The following is a 21,053-nucleotide window of genomic DNA, read 5'->3' as shown; positions in this document are numbered from 1 at the left end:
ATGTCCAATTGAAAAAAAAGTTCAGAAACAAGGCATTAGAAGTTCAGAACCAAACACAAGCAAAAGAGTTTGTGCCAAAAGATATGTATTTGCCTTGTACAGAAAAACATTTATGTGAAAACTAGCGATCAATAAGTCATCCTAAATGTGCACATTCTCAATGAAAAAACCTTCATATACTACCTACCCCAAGAGAAAGGGTTGTTATCTACAGCAAAAAGAAAACCTTCAATATGTATAACAACTCTTGAGAAGGACCAAAAGGCATTGCATTGTAATGTAATAATTTGCTGTCGCTTAACGTCCTTCTATCTTTGTAATGCTGGCTTCATTTTTGGAGGAACTAGTATTTTCATAGGATGGTCCAGGATGATAAACTGAGTTTTGGGTAGTGAATACAGATCTCTTTGGATGTGGACCATCTTTCTCGTTGCTTAACATTGAAGTTACATCTGTCATGGTTGGTCTATCTGCAGCATTGTCTTGTACACAAAGAAGCCCAACATGCACGCAAGTCATTACTTCTGATGAGGAGTATGAATCACCCAATACTTCATCTACTAAATCCAATGCCCTGCCTTCATTCCACAAGTTCCGAGCCTGAAAATATTCACATTAGTTGTAAATAAATAAGCTAGACTACTGCACATAAAATCAACTATTTTACATTACGATTTACGGTATGAACTTACAAAGGCAAGGAAGCCAATTTGTTGGTCATATAAACAGAAGCTGCTATTCTTCTTGCTGCTAATAATCTCCAATACTAAGACCCCGAAGCTGTAGATATCAGATTTTTCAGAAAATATCCCACCCATGGCATATTCCGGAGACATATAACCACTGCACAGCAGACACATTAGTATGCATATGATAAAATTTCTTTTTCTAGTTTCTGGCTTAATTAAAAATACCATGCAAGTATGTAACTGGAAAAACTGATATTTACCGTGTTCCCACAACCTTCTGAGTATTTTCTAGATCCTGCGTTCCTTCAACTATGCGTGCTAATCCAAAATCAGAAATTTTTGGATTCATTTTCTCATCTAAGAGGATGTTACTGACTTTTAGATCTCTATGAATCACCTTCACATAGGAATCATGATGGAGATAAAGAAGGCCTTTAGCAACACCTTGAATAATATTAAAGCGTGTAGCCCAATCAAGCACTGCTCTCTTCCTTGAATCTAATCAAATATACAGTGCACCCAGTTAGAATGCAAGACTCCAATCAGTAATGCCATTCATATTTTCCATAAACATTGCAATGAAACATTGATGATACGAGACTTCTAACCATAAAATTTGGTTAAAACTAGACTTCTAGCTATAAATTCCTAAAAAATAGAGACATAGTTGTATGAAAAGTAGTGAATGCAAAACGGAGAATGTTAGATAGTACGTGGTTCATGTGACTTCATTCATAACTATATATAAGAAATTTTCAAGAAAATTTTACAAGAAGATCAGAGAAGAAAGATTATATTGAAAGAAGAAGATAACGTTGAGTAACTTACAGCAGATGAACACAAAACACTAGTGAAACTAACCGTATAGAAAAGTATCCAAGCTTTTGTTAGGCATGAATTCGTAAATAAGTAACTTCTCATTCTCTTTAACACAACAACCCATGATCCTAACAAGATTTTTGTGTTGAAGATTGGAGATCAATAGCATCTCATTCTTGAACTCTTCAACACCTTGTCCTGAGGTACTAGATAGTCTCTTCACAGCTATTTCCTTCCCTTCTGGTAGCATCCCCTACATGAGATCCACAAATCAATAATTCCATTAATGTCTGTATCTTGTACCTGTCAAAGTGCTATATATGTTATCCTTGGGAAAGAATGTACCTTATAAACTGGGCCAAAGCCTCCTTGACCGAGTTTGTTTGTGATGCTGAAGTTGTCTGTGGCGATTAGTATGCTATCAAAATCATATATCTTTAGCTCTGAGAGATCATGGTTTCCTATATATTCTCGAAGATCGTCTCTATGAATTTTAATCAAACTAGTTGATTCCAAATGCCTTGTTGTTAATTTGACATGTCCTGATTTTGCAGGTAAAACTATCAAGCACTGAGTTGGAACAAAACAAGAAGCAACATTTGGATAACAGAAAATAAATTCTCTTACGCTTTTGATTGGCACGCCACCAGTGCAAACTGAAGACTATAGCCACCAAGATGATCATAAATCCAATAGCTGTAAGGCTGGCAATTAACTTTATGGGCTTTGCTTCACCTGCAGAAAACCAACAAAAAAAAAAATTCAACATACAATACAAACAAAAATAGTGCTGTAAGATTACTTGTGCAATACCTATTATCATTTACCTAGTTCTGAGTCTGCTAGGCGGACATAAAGATCTTCTCCAAGAGATGGAAACTGCTGAATATCAACAAGGTCTTTGTACCAGACCAAACACCCTAGGTTATTAACATAAGCGAACGCCAGGCAAGAACAATTACTCAGGCACTTTATCTTGCAGTCCTCAAACCTGTCTTGAGCCAAAGAAGTCAGATATTGATGAAAATTGGGTACTTTCAATCTTTCCACCTTCAAAAACCCATCTTTTCCTTTTGATGAGACGGATTCATTTGTGTGTGTCTCACAAGACAAATCCGTTCGTCTCACACAACCTCCAGTCCAGTTTCCTTTGCTCCACTCTTCATTTGACTTGGGTATGAACCCTTTCAAACACTTGCAGATTGGAGAGTTAAAAGCTTTGCAAACCCCAAACGGTCCACAGGCCCCATAATTATCGCATGGGTTTTGCCATGACTCCCAGTCAGGAAACCAGTTCTTGCCACTTTCTGAAAACATAAATCTCAGTATTCCTTCTGAAGATATGTCCATATAGGCAAGAAGTTTGTCACCTGGAATTTTGTCATAACTGTACGAGAAATATCTTGTTCCCTGTGTCACATTATCAACAACAGTAAATGGATTTAGATACTGAGATTCCATTGTGGGTACACCAATAAACTTTGATTTATCCCATGGCCCACTTCTCCAGTGGGGAGATCCATTCATCCAGATGAATGTTTGTGATGGCAACTCTGCTGACAGTCCAGCCATGAATATCCCCGGTGATGGATCATTTTCACTTTTCCAAGATGTCCCGAAATTCTGTTTTCCAGAAGCACTATCATAGCCCATCAACATGCTTGGCAGAAGTGAGTCACTAGGATTATTAAAACTCTCCCACATATGAGCTCCCATAGCACCTTTGACAACAAAGTTTCCATTATCTAAGAGAACTGCAGATGAACAATTAGATATATTGGTTGACCAGACAGAAGTCTGTTTCCCATCTACAAGCTCCAGGTTACCATTGCCGCCAATTCTCAAAGTAGCCATGGTGTCTGTATCTGCAAGAGGATTATCTCTGTTAGCCACCCATACATACTTGCGGGGAAATATGCTTTTGTGCCACAACCCCATATATTTGTTAGCAGAACTATTAGGACTGAAGAAGCCCAGTTCGAATATTAGGCCAGGAGAGACTAGAGTTTGTCCCTCTGCTAATGGGTGTGAAGGAGTTATGTTATATACTTCAGCGCCATACTGTGGAGGAAGCAAACTGAAGATGAAGAAGAAAAACAAAGTAACACTACCCAGTTGCATCCCTACCCAGATATGTTTCCCAGGGGAACACTGTCAATAATTATTTTCTGTTTCACAAGGATAGCACTGCTAATGAAAGTACTACAGCACCCAGGCCACACAGGATTTAGCTTAAACCAGGTAATTGAGAAAGTTCTACGATAGTTCTGCCAATGCTTTCAAAGTCATGGCAGACAAATTTGACATTATCCAATCACACCTGGGTTTTTCTATTGTGACTAAATGATTGATTCTCAACCAGAAAAGCATATATCAGTAAACTTGAATGTGACTAAATGGCATTATACTGATACGGTTCACATCCCACTATCTTCTGTGGCCCCTTTCAGTTATTCAACGTACTAATTCAGATCAAACGAACAAACACGGAGCGTGTCGGGCAAGTAAGCCTGCATGTGGCCCCTTTCACTTCACATCTTACTATCTTCTGTGGTCTCTTTCAGTGTTGTAGCATTGTTTTCAACTATGGACGCAACTAGTGATCAACATTGAGACAAAAGTTACACTTTGAGTGAAGGAAGCAAAGTGGTGTATGATATTTTCATTCTGAGAGAGAGGCAGATTACATGCAAAGAAATCATTTTATAGGTAAATTCAGCACCAAGAAATTCACAAGAAGTAAATGAAACCCAGTAAATATCACCCATGACTTTTCTACCCCAACCCTTCAACTAAAACCAATCAATCTCTACATGAAAGAATCATAACGCACATCATCATCATCATGAAAAACAGCTGGAATACATTAGAACTTTGTAACAGATTGAAACTTTGTAATGTTCTGAAATTTATAGTAGAAACAATTGAGTACCTGAAACATCGTAACAATCATATTATGTAATAGTAGCAGCTGGGGTGAGGTTGCAGAAACTTCAAATAAATCAAACTATTTGCCGAATGATGTAATAAGCATTAGGAACAGAAAGGCAAGCAATGCATTGACCTAATGCAAAAGATACTTTCCAGATTCGAACCATAATTGTACTTCAAAACATCACATGCATACAATTAAACTAGAGAAATCCTGTTAGAGAGAATCAATCTTCTCATCCAATCATACCCAGAATCTCCTCCATTAAATAGTTCCTATGATTATGCATCAGTTTATGCAGTGGCTACAATCTAGCATTAGTTTTGATTAGCTGTATATTTGTTGTAAATGCATATCAGTTTTCTGATTTGCTGTAATTGCTAGTTATTCTCTTTGTGTAACAGCAGCAATTAGGCTACTATATATCTGTATACTTGTAATGAGAATGATAAGGAAAATCACTTTCTACAAATCCTGCTGCAGCAAATAAAAATATCTCGAAAATTTATAAGAGGACAAACTAAAGAGACATCCAATTAGTCCCGATGGTGAACAAAGCCAAGCAAATTTAGACCTAGTAACCTCCCTTAAGATCATTGACGACATCATAAGGAATGGGAGTAACAGTTTCCATAACTGCACTTTCAACCATGAAACCAGGCTTGGGACCCTTTGGCTGTCTCTTGGTGTTGATGACCTCACCCTTAGCCTTGGCCTCTGCCTTCAGCTGATCGTTCTTCACCTTCCTCACATGGAACTCCTCAGTGCACCTTGATGGCTGCCCGTGCTCTACATGCCCATGGATCCTCTTCCTGATAATCCGGTACGGTTACCCACATGCTCTCATTTAAAAGTCTACAATCAGAAAACTTTTAATTGAAATGTGTGTAGAAGATGCAATAACAAATGGGTTATGCAATTGAACAAAAGCAGGGCATACAACTAGAATTATGAGATCACAAGCTCCTAAAGGAGCAACCTGTATCATCTCTATTCTTTTGATAACATAATTCATCTTTACAGCAGCTAATCGCATTGTCCACAGTAACCACTGAACCAGAAACCTTAATTTTATCTAAAGTTTCAGGTCCCTCACAAGAGAAACAATCACGATACTCAAATGCAACATGCCTAATAGGGGGAATATTTTCTTATAATCACATCATATCATAGTATTACTCGACATTATTCAGTCCCAACTGAAGCTTATTATCAGCCATAGCAGAAAACAAAATCTAAGTATTCCCTTTCTGAATGTTTACCATGGGAACTGGACTCTACACTTCCATCTTCTTGACTGTCAGATTTAGTCTCACCACTTTCCAAGTCAAACTCCAGACCACTCTCTACAACCTATATGATCCGTTACATGCATAATTTCTGACTTTCATCCCAATCATCTCATATCACAATTACCAATAGGATATCTTTTTGCTAAGTAAGCTAATCTATTTCTAAGATCAAGTGACGTTTCTTAATTCAAGAGACTATGGCCATCAAGCCAATAATATCAAGCAAGAAACCATGTCCAATTCTCCCACCAAAATGAACTAGTGATACATAAAGGCAATAAAATATGCTTTTACTGCAATTGCACAACCAAAACTTATACTAAAGAGTAACAAGAGCATGACATTCTCATCAATACAACCTCAATAAAGTGTCCATCTCTTCTACCTGGCAACGAATCCAAGATAGCAAAAACATAAAATTAAAAAATGATATGGTTAAGAATACTATATGATTAATCTCAAGCTTTATAATGGAACTAAAAATACAAGGCTAGAGCTATATATACAATACACCAAAGTTTCACCCAAATCCATATTAACATAGGGTTTCGGCATTTAGCCATGAATGAAAGAAACGAAGTAACAATGGAGTACTCCCATTCTCTAAATCAGAAACAATGAAAATAAACAAGAAATTCACCAAAATTGAAAAGTATAAAGAGAAACAAATCAGTCTTACTGATTTAATTGCGAGAAGAGTGAGAGACCTCCTTCACGAATTGGTGCAGAGATGTTTGCCAAAGCTGTGTGATGCATTGAGAGAAGATGTGGAAAGAGACCGAGCTTCTCTGTTCGGGAAAGAAAAGAAGCTGAGATGTGAAATAACTAGGCGGCACAATTGTTTTCCAAATCTGAGGGGTGATTTACTCAAATCCAAATGCTCAATTAAAAAGGTTTGCCAAACGGAGTTATTTGTATTCAGAAAGTCCAAATCCAAATCCTTACGTCCAAATCACCCTATCCAAACAGGGTATTACAGAAGTTGCAAGGAGCATATCATGAACACGTTGAAACATCACTTTCCTTCTAAGATAAACCCCATAACATGTTTCAACAAAATGGATATTCTCCAAGCAAATGTTTATTGATCAAAGACCAACATATGCCCTTTCTGCAGTAAGAGACTCAGTCCAAAACAAGTAATGAATCATCCAAGAATGATGATTTTCAACTGATCCTATCATTCTGCAATTAATTTAGGATTCTTCAAGGACTTGCTAGCCACAAAGAAACACATCTCTTATAATGCACCTACTTGGCCACTCACAAGAACAGCAGCTCTAAAGGACTTCCCCAAGTTTTACCATTTTCATATGCAAAACCAAGCACAGTTTCTCTTATATTTGATAATACCTAAACTAGCAGTTCTATTCACAATGTGAAATAGTCGCTTCAGTTCATTTTGAGTAAGGATTTCATTTCCACTCTCCAATTCAACCTTTTCATGAATAATATATAAGAATTCATCGTATCTCCAAGAAAATTTATCACTCTTCTCCACAAGGTCAAGCACCAAAATGCATACAAAAATCTCTTAAACAATAATAGAGATTAGAAATATAGGGATGGCTAATAATCAGTTGGAACAACTAAATTTTACCCGTAAGGCTATGCTTGCATTTTCTTAGACTGAGTGAAGTATAAAGGGAAAATGTTGGAAAACCGTAGCAACAGGCATGTTTTAATCAAAATATCAAAGCATAAGAATGTGAACAGAGGGTTCGTACATCTCAAAATTTGAGGTTGTAACAATGGAAAAAGAAACAATAGAAGTATAGCACAGTATAACAAGCACTAATTAATGACAACATCAGCCATCCTAAACTAATGTATCATGTTAATAATATCGTATCATGTTAATAATATCTTAGTACTTGCAAGTTCACTCAGTCAAAACCATAAGTCATAACAGCAAATTGAGACCTAAAAAGTAATGATTGAAAGAGGAACCTGATATATGGTCTATCAGCACATGTCTATCAGCACATTCCCAAATCTGTCAGCCAGAGTGTGTGCAGCAGGTTGCTCCATACATTGGAGGCATGTCCCTGCAATCCACTCCACTGCCGATAAGTTTGATGTTGCTCTTCCCCTTCTCTAGCCCATCTCTATGAGAAATAAAATACAAGTGGCCACTGAGAAATCTGTCTATATCCAACAGAACTTGTTCAAGCAAAATTATGAAACACTGCACTTGGTATCTAAGTGACATGAGAATGAAACTCTGGGAGGACAAAGAAAACAAAGGTATAGGAATACTTTTGACTTTTTGAGAACTAGATTCGTTAGCAAGTGATCTATACCTTGTTTCATCATTCACTTGTTCTATGTGATCAAATTTTCAATTGGATTGTCACCCATACAAAAACTTACATGCTTAGAAAAGAAAAATCTGATCTATAAATCTATAATTCATAATCTTAAACTATAATTTGAAACTTGAAAAAAAATAAAGAAATAAGATATGCATGATGCATGTTTATAGGTTTATAAGCGTGTATACTGAAGAGTAAAAGATAGAAAGATAAAATGCAAGTTAATTTAGAAAGTATATAGAATAGTAATTAAATATCTATTTTCATGTCCATATAATACCCAGAGTGGAATGATTAACTTCCGTAGACGTTACACAGACATGAAGCATAAAGGAGAAAGTACGACCGTCTTGAGTACATATGCAACGGTAAATACACCCAAAACAAAAGCACAATAGGTGAACAAGAGCACAATAGGTGAACGAATAAGATTTACTACTCACCACATCTGTCACATAGGTAGGTTTTGCCTTTGAGAAAGATGTAGTCAGCAACATGGCTAGATAATGCAGCAGGTTTTTAAAATGTATGAAGACCTGCAGAAAGAACTAAACATGTCACTGTAAAAAAATCAAGTACACAGAAAAATGTTTATTACAAGAGAGACATCAATAAAAATTAGAAGAATAAACATCACTACATTTATGTAGATTTTGATGCACAATTGAGTGATATATACATACATAATATACTTGCCTTCCATTAAATGACTTGGATCACTACTTGAATAGGCAATCTGGAACCCAATGACACAGATATACCATTAAGCCATTGGGTCACCAACTCTACAGCATCCTTAACCACATCAAGGTCTATGGTAGTCCTTCAGAAATTTCACTCAGGACTTCTGAGAAATTGCACTTTTCTGTCTTAAACACAATCACAGCATATCTATTGCACATGCTTGCATTTGATAACGATATTCGAATAATTCCTATCAACCAATAAATGTCAATACCTAAACCTTAATTTAAGGGAGTACATTAAATAACTAGAAGCATAAGCCCAAAAGGAAAACAAAGCTTCGCCAATATGGAGGGAGCGGGACATATACTGAAACACAAGAACGGAAAAGGAATTAAATTGAATTACTACTAACAACAGATGTTAAAGAAGTCGTTCCTATAGATGCCAAGCTTGCCATGCCTCTAATAGACAATAATGAAAACCGACTCACCATTCAACACCCATATTGTGAAGAAATATTCATTCATTTGGTATTCAAGAAGACACAGTGGCACACACAGCTACATACATAAAACAGGCTATAGCTTAACTTTGGTCTCATTTTAATAGCAATTTCATGATTCTAAATCAAACAGAAAGGAATGCACTAAGAGCTAAAAAGATCATCCACTTCGGATTAAGAATTTAAGATAAAAATCCATTGGTAGATATCACAATCCATAGGTAGATAAACGTTTATTTTGCACCAAAAGCAAGAGATATACTACTTACTAGAAAGGAGGTCGTCTGTGAATGTGAAGTGCACACGGCAGAGTCAACATCATCAAATTTATCCATGTTTGTCCTCAGTTCTGGCAAAAACTAATACAAAAGATTTGTTTGTTGCTTAAAGAAATAACAGCACACAGAGATACTCAAGAGAAGGAAAATGCCGTGTGAACAATGCCAGTGAAGAAAGAAACATTATAATTCATTGATTGGTATCAGATTACAATCACAAACTTATACACCAAATGACCTTCAACGTACAACCGCATTAAGTCACTAACTAACCACTCAACTATAACTATTATCTAAATTAAATTCCTTTTCCTTCCGGTAAGATGTTCGCTTCTGGTAAATCGTTGATCCGTTGCATGGATGGCAGCGTCTAGTTTCTTCAGACAAACCCTAACCCTAATCTTAAAACTCAAACCCTAACCCTAACCCTAACCCTAAAACCACCAGAAAACATGAAAGCTCCATCTCTTATTGCCATGGTCAAAGCACACCAGCTTTCACGTTGATCTAATTTCTTCCCTAGTTGCCATAGTTGTGCATGCCCTGGTCATCTCCCTGATGCTGCGACGAGTTCGAGTACTGACCAGTTGAAGTGGCTGTGCCCAAAAAAGTCATATGTATAGGGAACCAGTATCATCATCTCTCTTTTGACCGGGTATTCATAATAATGACCATTTGATGCCGGTCTATATTGCAGACGTAAAGGAAAACCACAAACAAAACAAAAAATCAATAATCATGAAAACCTATCAACGCGGATCATATATTGTAAGTAATCGGAAAGAGATGTACCTTTGGTAAATCAATGATTCGATTATTTGAGGCCTTTGTGAAGGAAGGTGATGGTTCTGGACCTTCACCATTTTGGATCGATGACGGTTCTAAAAGAAACGGAAAAGAGACGAGGGAGGAATTTGCTTCTTAGTGTTTTGCTTGGCCGAGGCCAAAGAGAGCGTTTTATAGGGAATTGGGAGTGAAGCGGGAGAGGTTCCGGAAGCAGCATAAGGGCATAGTTGTCTCATCATTTTTAGGGCATGTGAATTGTGAAGATAAATGCCCCCCCCCCCCCCCCCCCCCCCCCCCCCGTTTGAGAAACCCAAAAAAGGAATTGTATCTTGGCCAAAAAAGAATAGTTTGAACTGGCATAAAGGAAAATATTAAAAAAAAAATGTCTTCAAAGCAGAGTTTGTTTGTCACTACACGTAAAAGAGAAATACGTGGGTTTACGAGAGTTCATTTACGTTTGGTTCGCGGAAAGTAAGCATCAGGAAAGGAAACTTGTTCCTTTCCTGCGTTTGGGATGCAAAAGGAAAGGAAATCATTTCAAACGCAGGAAAGGAAATCATTTCCTGAAGGAATGGAAAATAAAGGGGAAAGTAGTTCCTTCCAAACCCCAAAGGAATCACTTTTCCCCCTTCTTTCCTTGCATTTATTACTCACAACATATTTTTTTATTACATTATTTATCAACTTTTTAACAACTTTCCTGATAACTTTCCTTACGTTACCAAACATCGGAATGGAAAGTTGTTGGGAAATTTCATTTCCCTTCCCATGGGAAAGACAAAGGAATTACTTTCCTTTCCGTGAACCAAACGAGGCTAATTTAGAGTTGAATATATATCCTCATAAAACCCAACTGAGTGAACTACGTACTATTATTATTCGAGCGTGATTTTGTTAACGTAGAGGACTACATCCAAAGTCAATCAAGGTGAAAGGACAAGAGAAGAAAATCAGAAATGGTGATTTGCAATCTCCCCTCATACTGACATAGGGGACAAGTTAATACTTATGATTAGCTGCTTATGAGTCAACTCTTGCTTATTAGTTATTTGAAATTAATAACACTGGGAAGGTTACAGGATCAACTCGCACTAGTGTCATGAAGCAAGTAAGGTAGGTATAAAAAAAAGTTAAAATTAAATAAAAAATTGCTTAGCATTAGACAGTCTCAAGAGCCCTCCTATTGTAAGGAGCCGGCTGAAAATTTCAACCTTAAGGTAGAAAAGCATGGTGATTGACCCGCTAGTGAATATTCGGTGTCAGTGTAATGAATATGCTATGCTCTGGTTATTACTAGCTTAGTAAGATTAGTAGTACTCGTTTCACTTTCACCCCTGGATAACATAAGCTAGCTCAAATATGTGTGATTACTAACTAGAGCTTTTCACTTTTACCCCTAGATCGCATAAGCTTTCTTTCCACAGCTGAAGAGGGATTAGATGCACTTCTTCCTACTTTTGTGCACGACTGAGTACGGTCTGTGCGGGAATGATAATAAAAGAATAGTATTGATGCAAAACAAAAATAATAGAGAACCCTTCCAAATTCACTACAACACTGCAGTTAAAACTTGCAGCAGCTTCAATGTGCCTTGAAGGCTTGAACTACTAGACAACAAGTTGAAAAATCCTGCAACTACGACATCATGAAAGTGCTCAACTGAATGGTGCAAAATACAAGTCAACTCCCAACTCATTTCAATACAAATCTGCACGGTCTTCAAGTTGCAAAATACAACCTAAGCTGACTGCATGCACCATATGGTTGTTGACATGATATTCCATGAAACCTATCCCTTGCTCCATGACATTCTCATTAGTACATCACACCAATTCACCCTTCCCACAGTTTCACCTAAACTCTCGCTTGGAAGGAGTTGTATGCATGAGGCGTGTACTGAATGGATCCAATCAATGTAATCAAAAGATACTGTACATTCTGGTAGAGCTTGCCATGTTGATTCCTAATCCTGTCTAAAACTATCCCACTCTTTCTTCCTGTCTTCTTTTGGTTTCGCATTTCTGGAAGATGGAATTAACCCTGTTGGTCGCATGCCCTAGAGGATGATAACACCTACAAACAAAGAGAAACAAAAAACATATTTGAAAGTGACAATTGGCAGTATGCCACCTATGTGCCGGACATTCATTAGGAATCAATCAGTCAAAAGGAAATCCAACCTTGTTTCATCAATGAATAAAAAAGGAAGAAAAGTTGAGGGGCAGAAAAAACAGAAGAGAAAAGAGAAAAAGATTGTTTGTTTCCTTAATTTAAGAATCATAGAGGAAACACCGACTCCACTCAAAAAATAAACATCTTGGTCATCATAACTATCTGTAATAATGTCATTTTTCATAAGATTTAAGATTCAGCCAAAGGACATGGAAATGCTTGCAAAGAACTGAAAACTTCAGATTCTGTAAGACCATGTGCTCTTAAGGATTCATCTTGTGTAGTTAACTGAAATGGTAATGGATATTCTAGAACTTAATGACTCAGTTGTTTCTGAAGAAGGATAATTTTTTAATTGTTTAACAAAAAGATTAACTGACCCAATCTCTTTTTAGAAGCATTGAGAAAAACAATGCATCACTTCTGTGCAACAAGTGTACCAACAAATCAAACAATCCATCAACAGAAACAATACCTTCAACATTGGACCAAGCAGATGGATTCCTCGATTGTTCTAGTTCTCTCGTGGGCTGGACCTGCTGCTAAATAGATTCTGGATGATTGTGTCTTCCCATGTCCCGTTTTTGCATGCTACGCTCAAGGACTCCGACTCCCACCATTAAACTGATATCTGAGTGAAATCATGGGAATTTGTTCTACAGTGGTAAAATGGACAACAAAATTAACCATAATCCGAGGAACGTAAAAATCTAAGAATTTAAAGACCACATTCCCATGAAAACTCAAAGAACCTCTCAATCAATTTTCAGGATCTCATCCATTCTTCTACCCAAATGTTCTTTCACCTTCCAAATACAAAATATAACCAGATAAGATAACTTATTTAAATGATAAAACTGAATTGGTGAAGATTCAATTAGTTGAATGATGAGCGAGTATGACTTGAATCATATTTATGTTAGATGCATACACTTCTTCAACCACAAGTACTTGCCTCCATGTAATTTTTAATTCAGTTTCAACCTTATACTATATAAGTTCACAATTGAAAAAACAAAAATTGAGAAAAACCGACTAGAATCCCACGCAAACACGGAAGCAATTGCTGCTACCTCACCCTTCAGAGAAGTGAGAAATTTGCACATAACCTAAGCCCCCATTGCCAAAAGGAGTATAAAGAGTTCTCTAAGGAATGACACAAATGTATGTGCATGTTGTTTGCATGCATGTCCCATCTATCAACAAAACATAGTTTGGAAAGACCACTACCTAGACATGATTAACTAAAGAGCAACAACTTCCCTAGAATCAACACCAACCAACTTTGCACTTGATGAGGAACATCAGCAGCATACTGGCAGAGCTAGACAATATCAATACTTATCATAATGAAGAGCATAGTAAGTTTATCAGCAAATAGCCATCACACAGTAGTACATGTGAATGCTACTGTCCAGAGGCATCAAAATAAGTATGCTGAGTTCCTAACCTTGTGATGATCAAGGTGAAAACGGTATTGGAGCAGTAAACGAATTCTAGCAGCAGTGACCTTCGTATGCCCATTCAGCACAATCTGCCATAAGCCTTGGGCCCATGTTTTGTCCAGTGAGTCATCAGATTGTGCGGTGAGTCATCAGACTGTGAACGAGTGAACAGCAATCATTGGGTAGAAAACAAACTACTTCCTGTCATATGTCTCTTCATGCAGAAGCCCATTGAATATCCTGCTCAATTGATTGAGACTGAAACAATAAATATAAGAAGGAAGAAGAAAAACAAGGAAAAATAAGAACTAATGCACACAGGTCAGATAGCAAGGCTCATTCAAACCCAAAAACTAATGCACAAAAGAAGAAAAGGAAAATGAAAAACTAACAGGTAGCATAATAAAAGATTAAGCCTTAAGACACTGGTTAGTAACACTGTTTTATACTGCACCGTACGCACATTTAAATAGGAAGTAGATTCCCGCAACAGATTAAGTGGTTTAACAAACATCTGATATTTGATAAATTTCATGTAAAAGAATGGATTTGAGTATAATGTACTGTGGTAAGAAGGAGAAGGGGGTCAGAAAGACAAACCATCTGGCATATGCTATCTGATAGTTGAAGAGCTTCATCCCACCTATTAATTTTAATAAGCCCTTTGATGAGGTGGAAAAATGTACTCAGCTCTGGATAACCACCCAGCCTTATCATTTCTGCAAACAACTGCAGTGCCTTATCAGCCTTATTTGCATGTGATAGGTTCTCAATCAGTAAAGTATACATATCCTTGCTCACAGATGTAAAAGGGGTAGATGAAGAAATCTCTTCATGCAGCTCCAGAGCCACTTCCAGTCTTCCAGCCTTTACAAAATTATCAACCAAAACTCTGTATATGTGAACGATTGGCAATGAGTCGCACTCACTTATCTCATTTAAAAGCCCAAGTGAGGCTATGAATTCTCGGTTGTAACCTTCAATAACTTTACGGTAGCCTGCCAAATGCTTTGGCCAATATGTTTGTTTCATTTCATCCAAAAGTTTATGAGCTTCATCCAAAAGACCAATTGCACAGCAATGGTTTATCAAAACCTTGTAGGTGATAAAATTGGGAGCACAACCCTTGGAGCTCATTGCTTTAAAGAGCTCAAGACATTTGTCAATTTTGCCTGCTTTCCCAAGGCCATCTATCATCGCAGTGTAAGTCACAACGTTTGGATTACATCCTTTTTCTTCCATCATTAGCATAAGCTTATAAGCTTCATCTGTCTTTCCAACCTTACAAAGGCCATCGACCATCTCTGTATAGATAACAACATTTGGTGAACAAGAGTTCTCTAACATTTTAGACAGAACTTTTAAAACAAGATCCAGTCTTTTATCCTTGAACAACCTGTCAATCAAAGAGCTGTACGTATACACATTTGGACTATACCCATGCTCTGACATTTTAGCAAACACCTTTTGTGCTTCATCGAGCTTCCCAGACTTGCAAAATCCATCTATAAGAGCATCATAAACAATGTGGTTAGGTTCACAACCTTCTACCAACATAGCATCCAATAAGTCACCGGCCTCTCTGACCTTGTTGGCTTTACATAAACCATCCACCAAAGCTCCATAAGTATGAACATTAGGTTCTTTCAAACTCTGATCATCAATTTTGAAATACATATCAACATCAGGGACTTCCACATTACCTCTCATTCTTTCATAAATCAGGCAAGCCTTTTCAGTCTCTCCAGCTTTACAATGGCCATCGATCAAAGCACTGTAAGTAACAGCATTAGGAATGCAACCTTGAGTCAACATCATCTCAAAGAGTTGATTTGCATCTGGCACCTTCCTTGCTTTAAGGTATGCATGTATAAGAGCAGTATAAGTTACCACGTTTGGTGCACAACCATTTCCTACCATTTCATTAAACCAGTTCCGAGCCTGTTCAATAAGGCCAGCCTTAGAAAAACTATCAATTAAGATAGTATAGGTGTAGACATCAGGAACAACACCATTTTTTTTCATTTCTTCAAACAACAAAAATGCTTGTTCTACCTTGGAGGCATTGCACAAAAAGCCAATAACTTTAGAGTATGTACTAGTGTCGGGAACAAAACCCTTGCTCATCATTTCATTGATGACCTTGTAGGCTTTGTCAAATTTCCCATGGCCACAAAGACATCGCACAAAATTGCTTACATTTACCTTATTTAAAACAACCCCTGCAGTAAGCATCTCACCATAAGCTTTTTCAGCCATGTCTAACAAATCTAAGGTAGGTAATTCTTCGTTTCCACAGACACCACCAATCAAGATATTGTAAACCACATAGCCTGGCTGGCACCCACATCTGACCATTTTCTTTAGCAACTTATAAGCATAAGAGTAATCTCCTGATCTGCAATAAGCATGAACAAGAGAATTAAATATCCCAGGGCTAGGATAACAACCTTCCGTGATCATCATACTAAGAATTCTCTTGCACCTGCCAAGCTGTTTTTTCTTCAAACATCCACAAAGCAAAATCCTAAAGGTTACAACATTAGGAATGCAAGAATTACAGCGCATTCTGTTCAAAAAATCCATAGCTTCCTCAAAAAGTGAAGCCTCACACAACCCAGATATCATCTTGGTATAAAGCACAGTATTGGGCACAAACTCTTCCTTCTCAATCAATGCAAGTCCCTCCTTCCACCTCCCAGCTTTACACAGGGCATGACCGAAACAACCTAATGTATACTCATCCATCTTAAACCCCAACTCCAACATCTCCCCATGAACCAAGTGCGCCGTGTCCAGCCTATCAGCTCTCAAAAACACCTGAACCAAAGCATTGTAAGTTGCTTGACTCGGCCTGTACCCGAAATCCTTAAGCCTCCCAAGCTCTTCCAAAGCTACATTCCACAACCCATTTCGGCAGCACTTGCGAATCAACACATTAAGCAACTTCCTAAGCATTTCTCTATCCTCACCCTTAATTTCTCGCAAGAAATGTTCCGGTACTCTGTCACTACTACTACCACACTCCAGTAACTCCAACAATGCATTATATACGGAAGCAGTATGACTATACCCAATTTGCCTACCCGCCCATATGAAAAACTTGACACCCAACTCAGGACTCTTTACAAGACTCAACACCTGCACCACCAAAGTTTCATTCAGATTATCCCTAAACCTCCTAAGAAACTTGTGGGTTTCATCCCCAAATGAATCGGAACTATTCCTAATGGCATTAGAAATCAAAACGGCGTCGTTAGAACACTTATCGGGGTCAAGTTTCGGCGAGTCGCGCAGAAAGGCGAAGTCTTGTGCGGAAAGAGAGTGGGTCTCCGGCGTAGAGAAGTCCTGGGGATCGAGGAGGCCGTCGAGATTGTCCGGCGGAGAGGTGCAGAGGAATCTGGAGAAGAGACATTGGCGGCAGAGATTGAGATTTTGGGGGTATGATTTGAGTGAAGAAACGAAGGATTGGGATGGGTTTTTGGAGAAAAGGGGAGAAGAAGAGATGGAGTTGAAGAGTAGAGAGCTGAAGTGTCTTCTGCTCATTTTGGGTCATCAAGGTGAGGTTGAGTGGTTGGTTACTTCAGGGTTTATGCTGGGGTTTTTGCTCAAGCCTTAAAGAAATGACAAACAATCAAAAAAGTTCTTCAATTTTTTTAGGTTTTTGTGTTTGTTTTTTTGGACTGATCATTGGTTTAGGTTAAACGTCTCATACTAGTATGTGGAAATCCTTCAATTTTGAAGGGAGCTGTTCTGATGAATACCGCTAAAATAAGGATTAGTTGAGGACTTTCTAATTAACGATTTGGGAGACCTACTTTTTTATTACATTACAGCAAATCAACCGTTAGATGTTTATATATGCATGAGTATATCACTTCTGAAAATTTTCTTCCAAATAGTACCGAACTAGATTGAATCCATAGATGAACCAAATTTATCAAACATGAACCGTTCATATTCATAACTGATAAATCACGATTATGAATGTCTTAACGATTTTCAATTTGGTTGAAAAATTGCATAAATGATCTACACATAAATATCTAAATATCTAACAGTTGATTTGGGAAAATGTGATCAAAAAGTATGTCTAACACAAAAATCATCAACTAGTCCTTATTTTAGTGGTCCTTATTAGAATGACTCCCCTATTTTGAATACTTAAAAAAAATTTGGCGACGTTTAAAAGAAAGACTTTGAAAATTATTTTGTATAATGAAAATAGTAAATTGATAATTCTTTTTACCAGATTAAATTATTCGTTTAGTAAATTTATATGAAAATAAATAATAAAATGCATAATTTATATGAAAATAATTTTTTAAAAACATAAAAATATGAAATCGTGCTTGGCAGCTTAGTTTCAAAATGAAGTCATAGTTCAGGCGATGGTGATCATTAGTGATATAGTCATCAATCTATCTTTGCTATCATCTATTAGTTAGTGAGATAGTTGACTGATCATGTGGTTTTGGAGTCGTCGTACAAAATGAGGTTATATTTCCATAGATTTAAATTTGCATGTAACCTATGACAACAATCTAGTTGCCATTTGTATTCTATAATCTGTTTCTCATTCATATCAATCAATGACCAGTGTCTTCAGGTGGAGGCAAGAGTTGCAAAACATAGGATCATAGAGCAAACAAGCAAACCCATTTAATAAGGTATCCAAGTCTCATTAGAATAAGAGGATGAAAATTACAATTGATGACAAACCCAGGCATCCATACATAAAGCTCAGAACTAGGAGCTCAAGACCAAAACATTAACAAAAGTAACTAGATTTTGCATGCCTCATCATACCTAACTACAAAACATAATGCACACCTACTTAACAAAAACAAGTTGCACTTTCACTATTAGGTTCAAATAAGGACATGACAAAAGCATCCTGCAAATTTCTGTAATCATAAAGCATTGGAAATTTGTAGTTCTCCTAGAATAGATAAAGATCAGCATACTCTGAATCAATGTCATCGAATTGATGATAAGATAGTTCAACTTGGTGGAATAGACCATCAAAAAAAGCCAGACTAAAGGTTGCCACCGCTAACGAACATGAAGGTTTGTAAATTTTTCCTGACAAAATGAGACAATACTTGTCACCACCTACATAAAGAACTTTTCCCCCAAACCTTATCTGATCTGGAGGTGGAAGACGAAGATTATGATGCTGGAGCAGCTGTTGAAATAGCAAGTTGCCATCATGATCAAAGACATAACCCACCAACCCTTTAGCCGTGTAGCCAACAGCTAGGCCACCTTTCCCTGGTTCTGCAAAGCAAATTGAATGGTAGGGATGAGCGGGTGTCAAAGGCATCGAGTCATCATCATCGGGCTCCCTTTCTACCTCTTCTTCTCCGTCTGAATGGTAGTGCAAAAATTCCAAATCAAGCCTCCACTTTGAGTCTCCAACCCATTTCCATCTTTCAGTGGGTTTATCCACATTGAAACTGAAGAGTCCCCCTAAAGTGTACAAATAAATCCCTCTGCAAAACACAAAATGATAATAACATCTGGTAACAGGACTCTGCACGGACTTAGGAGGGTCGTATTAATAATCAGGAGGAGCAGGCAGCGGCTCCCACCTATTTTCAACAATATCAAAGCACTCGAACACTGGATCTGGAAGTACACCCCAATAGTAGTAAGGCCGAGTACCAAGTACGTACACCTTTTGATCAGTGGTAGCCAAGACTTTGGCATTGGTCTTTGCTGCATTTGCTTTAGGAAAACTACAATCAATTGTGATCTTTCCGGTAGAGGGATCCGAAACAAAAACATGAGAATTGAGGGCATCGGATGGCTTGTATACTTCCCAATCTAGTTGATATTCCCAATCATACTTAACATCGGGTATCTTACGAGTCCTTTCTCCCCCAACCATGTACTTTTTACCTGAAATCTCCAAGAAGGGACACATTCCAAGGGGAAGACCCTCGGTCCGATAATCTGCCACTAGTTCCAATTTAGGTTTCTCCTTTCGCTCGATCTTCTCAAGATTGATCCGGTTAAGATGGTCCCCCCCAAAAAAAAAACAATAAAAAAGAGGAAAATCAAACACTATCTAATGATTAGAACAGAAGGATTATCATGTAGCTTTTGATTCATAAATGCAATCTATCTGTTGTTCAAGATGAAGAGAAAATTTCAGACGCAATTTTAATGTGAAAAGGAAAATTATTCTGCTGCCGTTCTGAAGATTTTGTGCTTGCAATTAGGGTTTGGGTCGCGGCCAAACACTATTATATTTAGGCCAAGGTTTCCTTGTCCATAAGGGAAGGCCGACTGTTGTGCAGACGAAGTCCTGAAGATATAATTCCTAGTCCTATTATATTTAGGCCAAGGTTTCCTTGTCCATAAGGGAATAAGGCCGACTCTTGTGCAGAACATATTGAATACTTGATTAGATTAGTCTCTCGTGCAGTACAGAAAATCTGAACCCTCTGTATGATCTAACAGATGTTATTAAACCACATCAATTAACTAGCATAACTTCTAGTATTGTGACGTTCCAGAAAATCTGAACCTCTTTTGGTACCTCTGCAGTCCTTTGCTAGAAGATACCACAAGCTCTTTCAACAAGTCGAGGATACACCAAGCCAATTTTTAGAGTCTTCTTTGGAAAATAAGCGGGCGAGCCTTTATTTTTAGAGTCTTGGCTCCACCTGGATACACCTTTTGGTCAATGGTAGCCAAGACTCTGGCATTGGTCTTTGCTGCATTTGCTTTGGGAAAACTACGATCAATAGTGATCTTTCCATCAAAGGGATCCAAAACAAAAACATGAGAATTGAGGGCATCGGAGGGTTTGAATACTTCCCAATCAAGTCGATACTTAGCATTGGGGTATCTTTCGAGTCCTTTCTCCCCAATCATACTCAATGTCAGTATCTTACGAGTCCTTTCATCCCCAACCATATACTTTTTACCTGATATGTCCAAGGGACACATTCCAAGGGGAAAACCCTCCGCCCGATAATCTGCCACTAGTTCCAACTCAGGTTCTTTTTTTCGCTCGAGCTTGTCAAGATTCACCCGGTTAAGATGGTCCTTAAATTGAATGTACATATAGCACTCCACGCTCTTCTTCTCCATTGTTTGAGTTTTTATTTTTTCTCAATGCAGTC

General features: G+C 37.7%; 2 protein-coding genes and 1 long non-coding RNA gene across 7 annotated transcripts; all 3 read right to left on the bottom strand.

Annotated features, from left to right (window-relative positions):
- Positions 1-234: 234 nt before the first annotated feature.
- Positions 235-3,743, bottom strand: LOC133712994 (G-type lectin S-receptor-like serine/threonine-protein kinase At1g61370). The gene is made up of 7 exons (XM_062139121.1): positions 2,336-3,743; positions 2,136-2,243; positions 1,854-2,050; positions 1,551-1,761; positions 950-1,187; positions 693-843; positions 235-600 (listed from the first exon to the last, which is right to left on the bottom strand). Exons 1-7 carry the CDS (start codon positions 3,627-3,629, stop codon positions 298-300), a joined length of 2,502 nt encoding a protein of 833 aa, XP_061995105.1. The 5' UTR covers positions 3,630-3,743; the 3' UTR covers positions 235-297.
- Positions 3,744-9,683: 5,940 nt separating this feature from the next.
- Positions 9,684-10,513, bottom strand: LOC133708168 (uncharacterized). The gene is made up of 2 exons (XR_009845618.1): positions 10,307-10,513; positions 9,684-10,200 (listed from the first exon to the last, which is right to left on the bottom strand). It is a non-coding gene; the product is annotated as an uncharacterized LOC133708168 (long non-coding RNA).
- Positions 10,514-11,830: 1,317 nt separating this feature from the next.
- Positions 11,831-17,557, bottom strand: LOC133711034 (pentatricopeptide repeat-containing protein At1g06710, mitochondrial). Of its 5 annotated transcripts, XM_062137200.1 has the most exons (5): positions 14,518-17,557; positions 13,923-14,157; positions 13,225-13,278; positions 12,948-13,128; positions 11,831-12,373 (listed from the first exon to the last, which is right to left on the bottom strand). In XM_062137200.1, the coding sequence occupies exons 1-2, from the start codon at positions 17,461-17,463 to the stop codon at positions 14,134-14,136; spliced, it is 2,970 nt and encodes a 989-aa protein (XP_061993184.1). In that variant the 5' UTR covers positions 17,464-17,557; the 3' UTR covers positions 11,831-12,373; positions 12,948-13,128; positions 13,225-13,278; positions 13,923-14,133. The 5 variants fall into 5 exon arrangements, with proteins under 5 accessions (XP_061993184.1, XP_061993183.1, XP_061993182.1 ...); XM_062137199.1 differs by having other exon boundaries at positions 13,225-14,157; XM_062137198.1 differs by having other exon boundaries at positions 12,948-13,278.
- Positions 17,558-21,053: the final 3,496 nt, after the last annotated feature.

This window comes from Rosa rugosa, chromosome 5 (genome assembly GCF_958449725.1).
Source record: "Rosa rugosa chromosome 5, drRosRugo1.1, whole genome shotgun sequence".
Lineage (NCBI taxonomy): Eukaryota > Viridiplantae > Streptophyta > Magnoliopsida > Rosales > Rosaceae > Rosa > Rosa rugosa.
The sequence above is the reverse complement of the archived record's forward strand: the minus strand, read 5'-3'. Positions and strand labels throughout refer to the sequence as shown.

Excerpts from the sequence above, each read along its gene's own strand:
- LOC133712994 (XM_062139121.1), bottom strand. The coding sequence starts at position 3,629 with ATGCAACTGGGTAGTGTTACTTTGTTTTTCTTCTTCATCTTCAGTTTG. Across the intron at positions 2,244-2,335 it reads CCTAGCAGACTCAGAACTAG|GTGAAGCAAAGCCCATAAAG; the intron begins GTAAATGATAAT and ends GGTTTTCTGCAG. Across the intron at positions 844-949 it reads CAGAAGGTTGTGGGAACACG|TGGTTATATGTCTCCGGAAT; the intron begins GTAAATATCAGT and ends TCTGCTGTGCAG.
- LOC133711034 (XM_062137195.1), bottom strand. The coding sequence starts at position 17,463 with ATGAGCAGAAGACACTTCAGCTCTCTACTCTTCAACTCCATCTCTTCT. Across the intron at positions 14,158-14,517 it reads CAGATAGCATATGCCAGATG|GATATTCAATGGGCTTCTGC; the intron begins GTTTGTCTTTCT and ends TCAATTGAGCAG.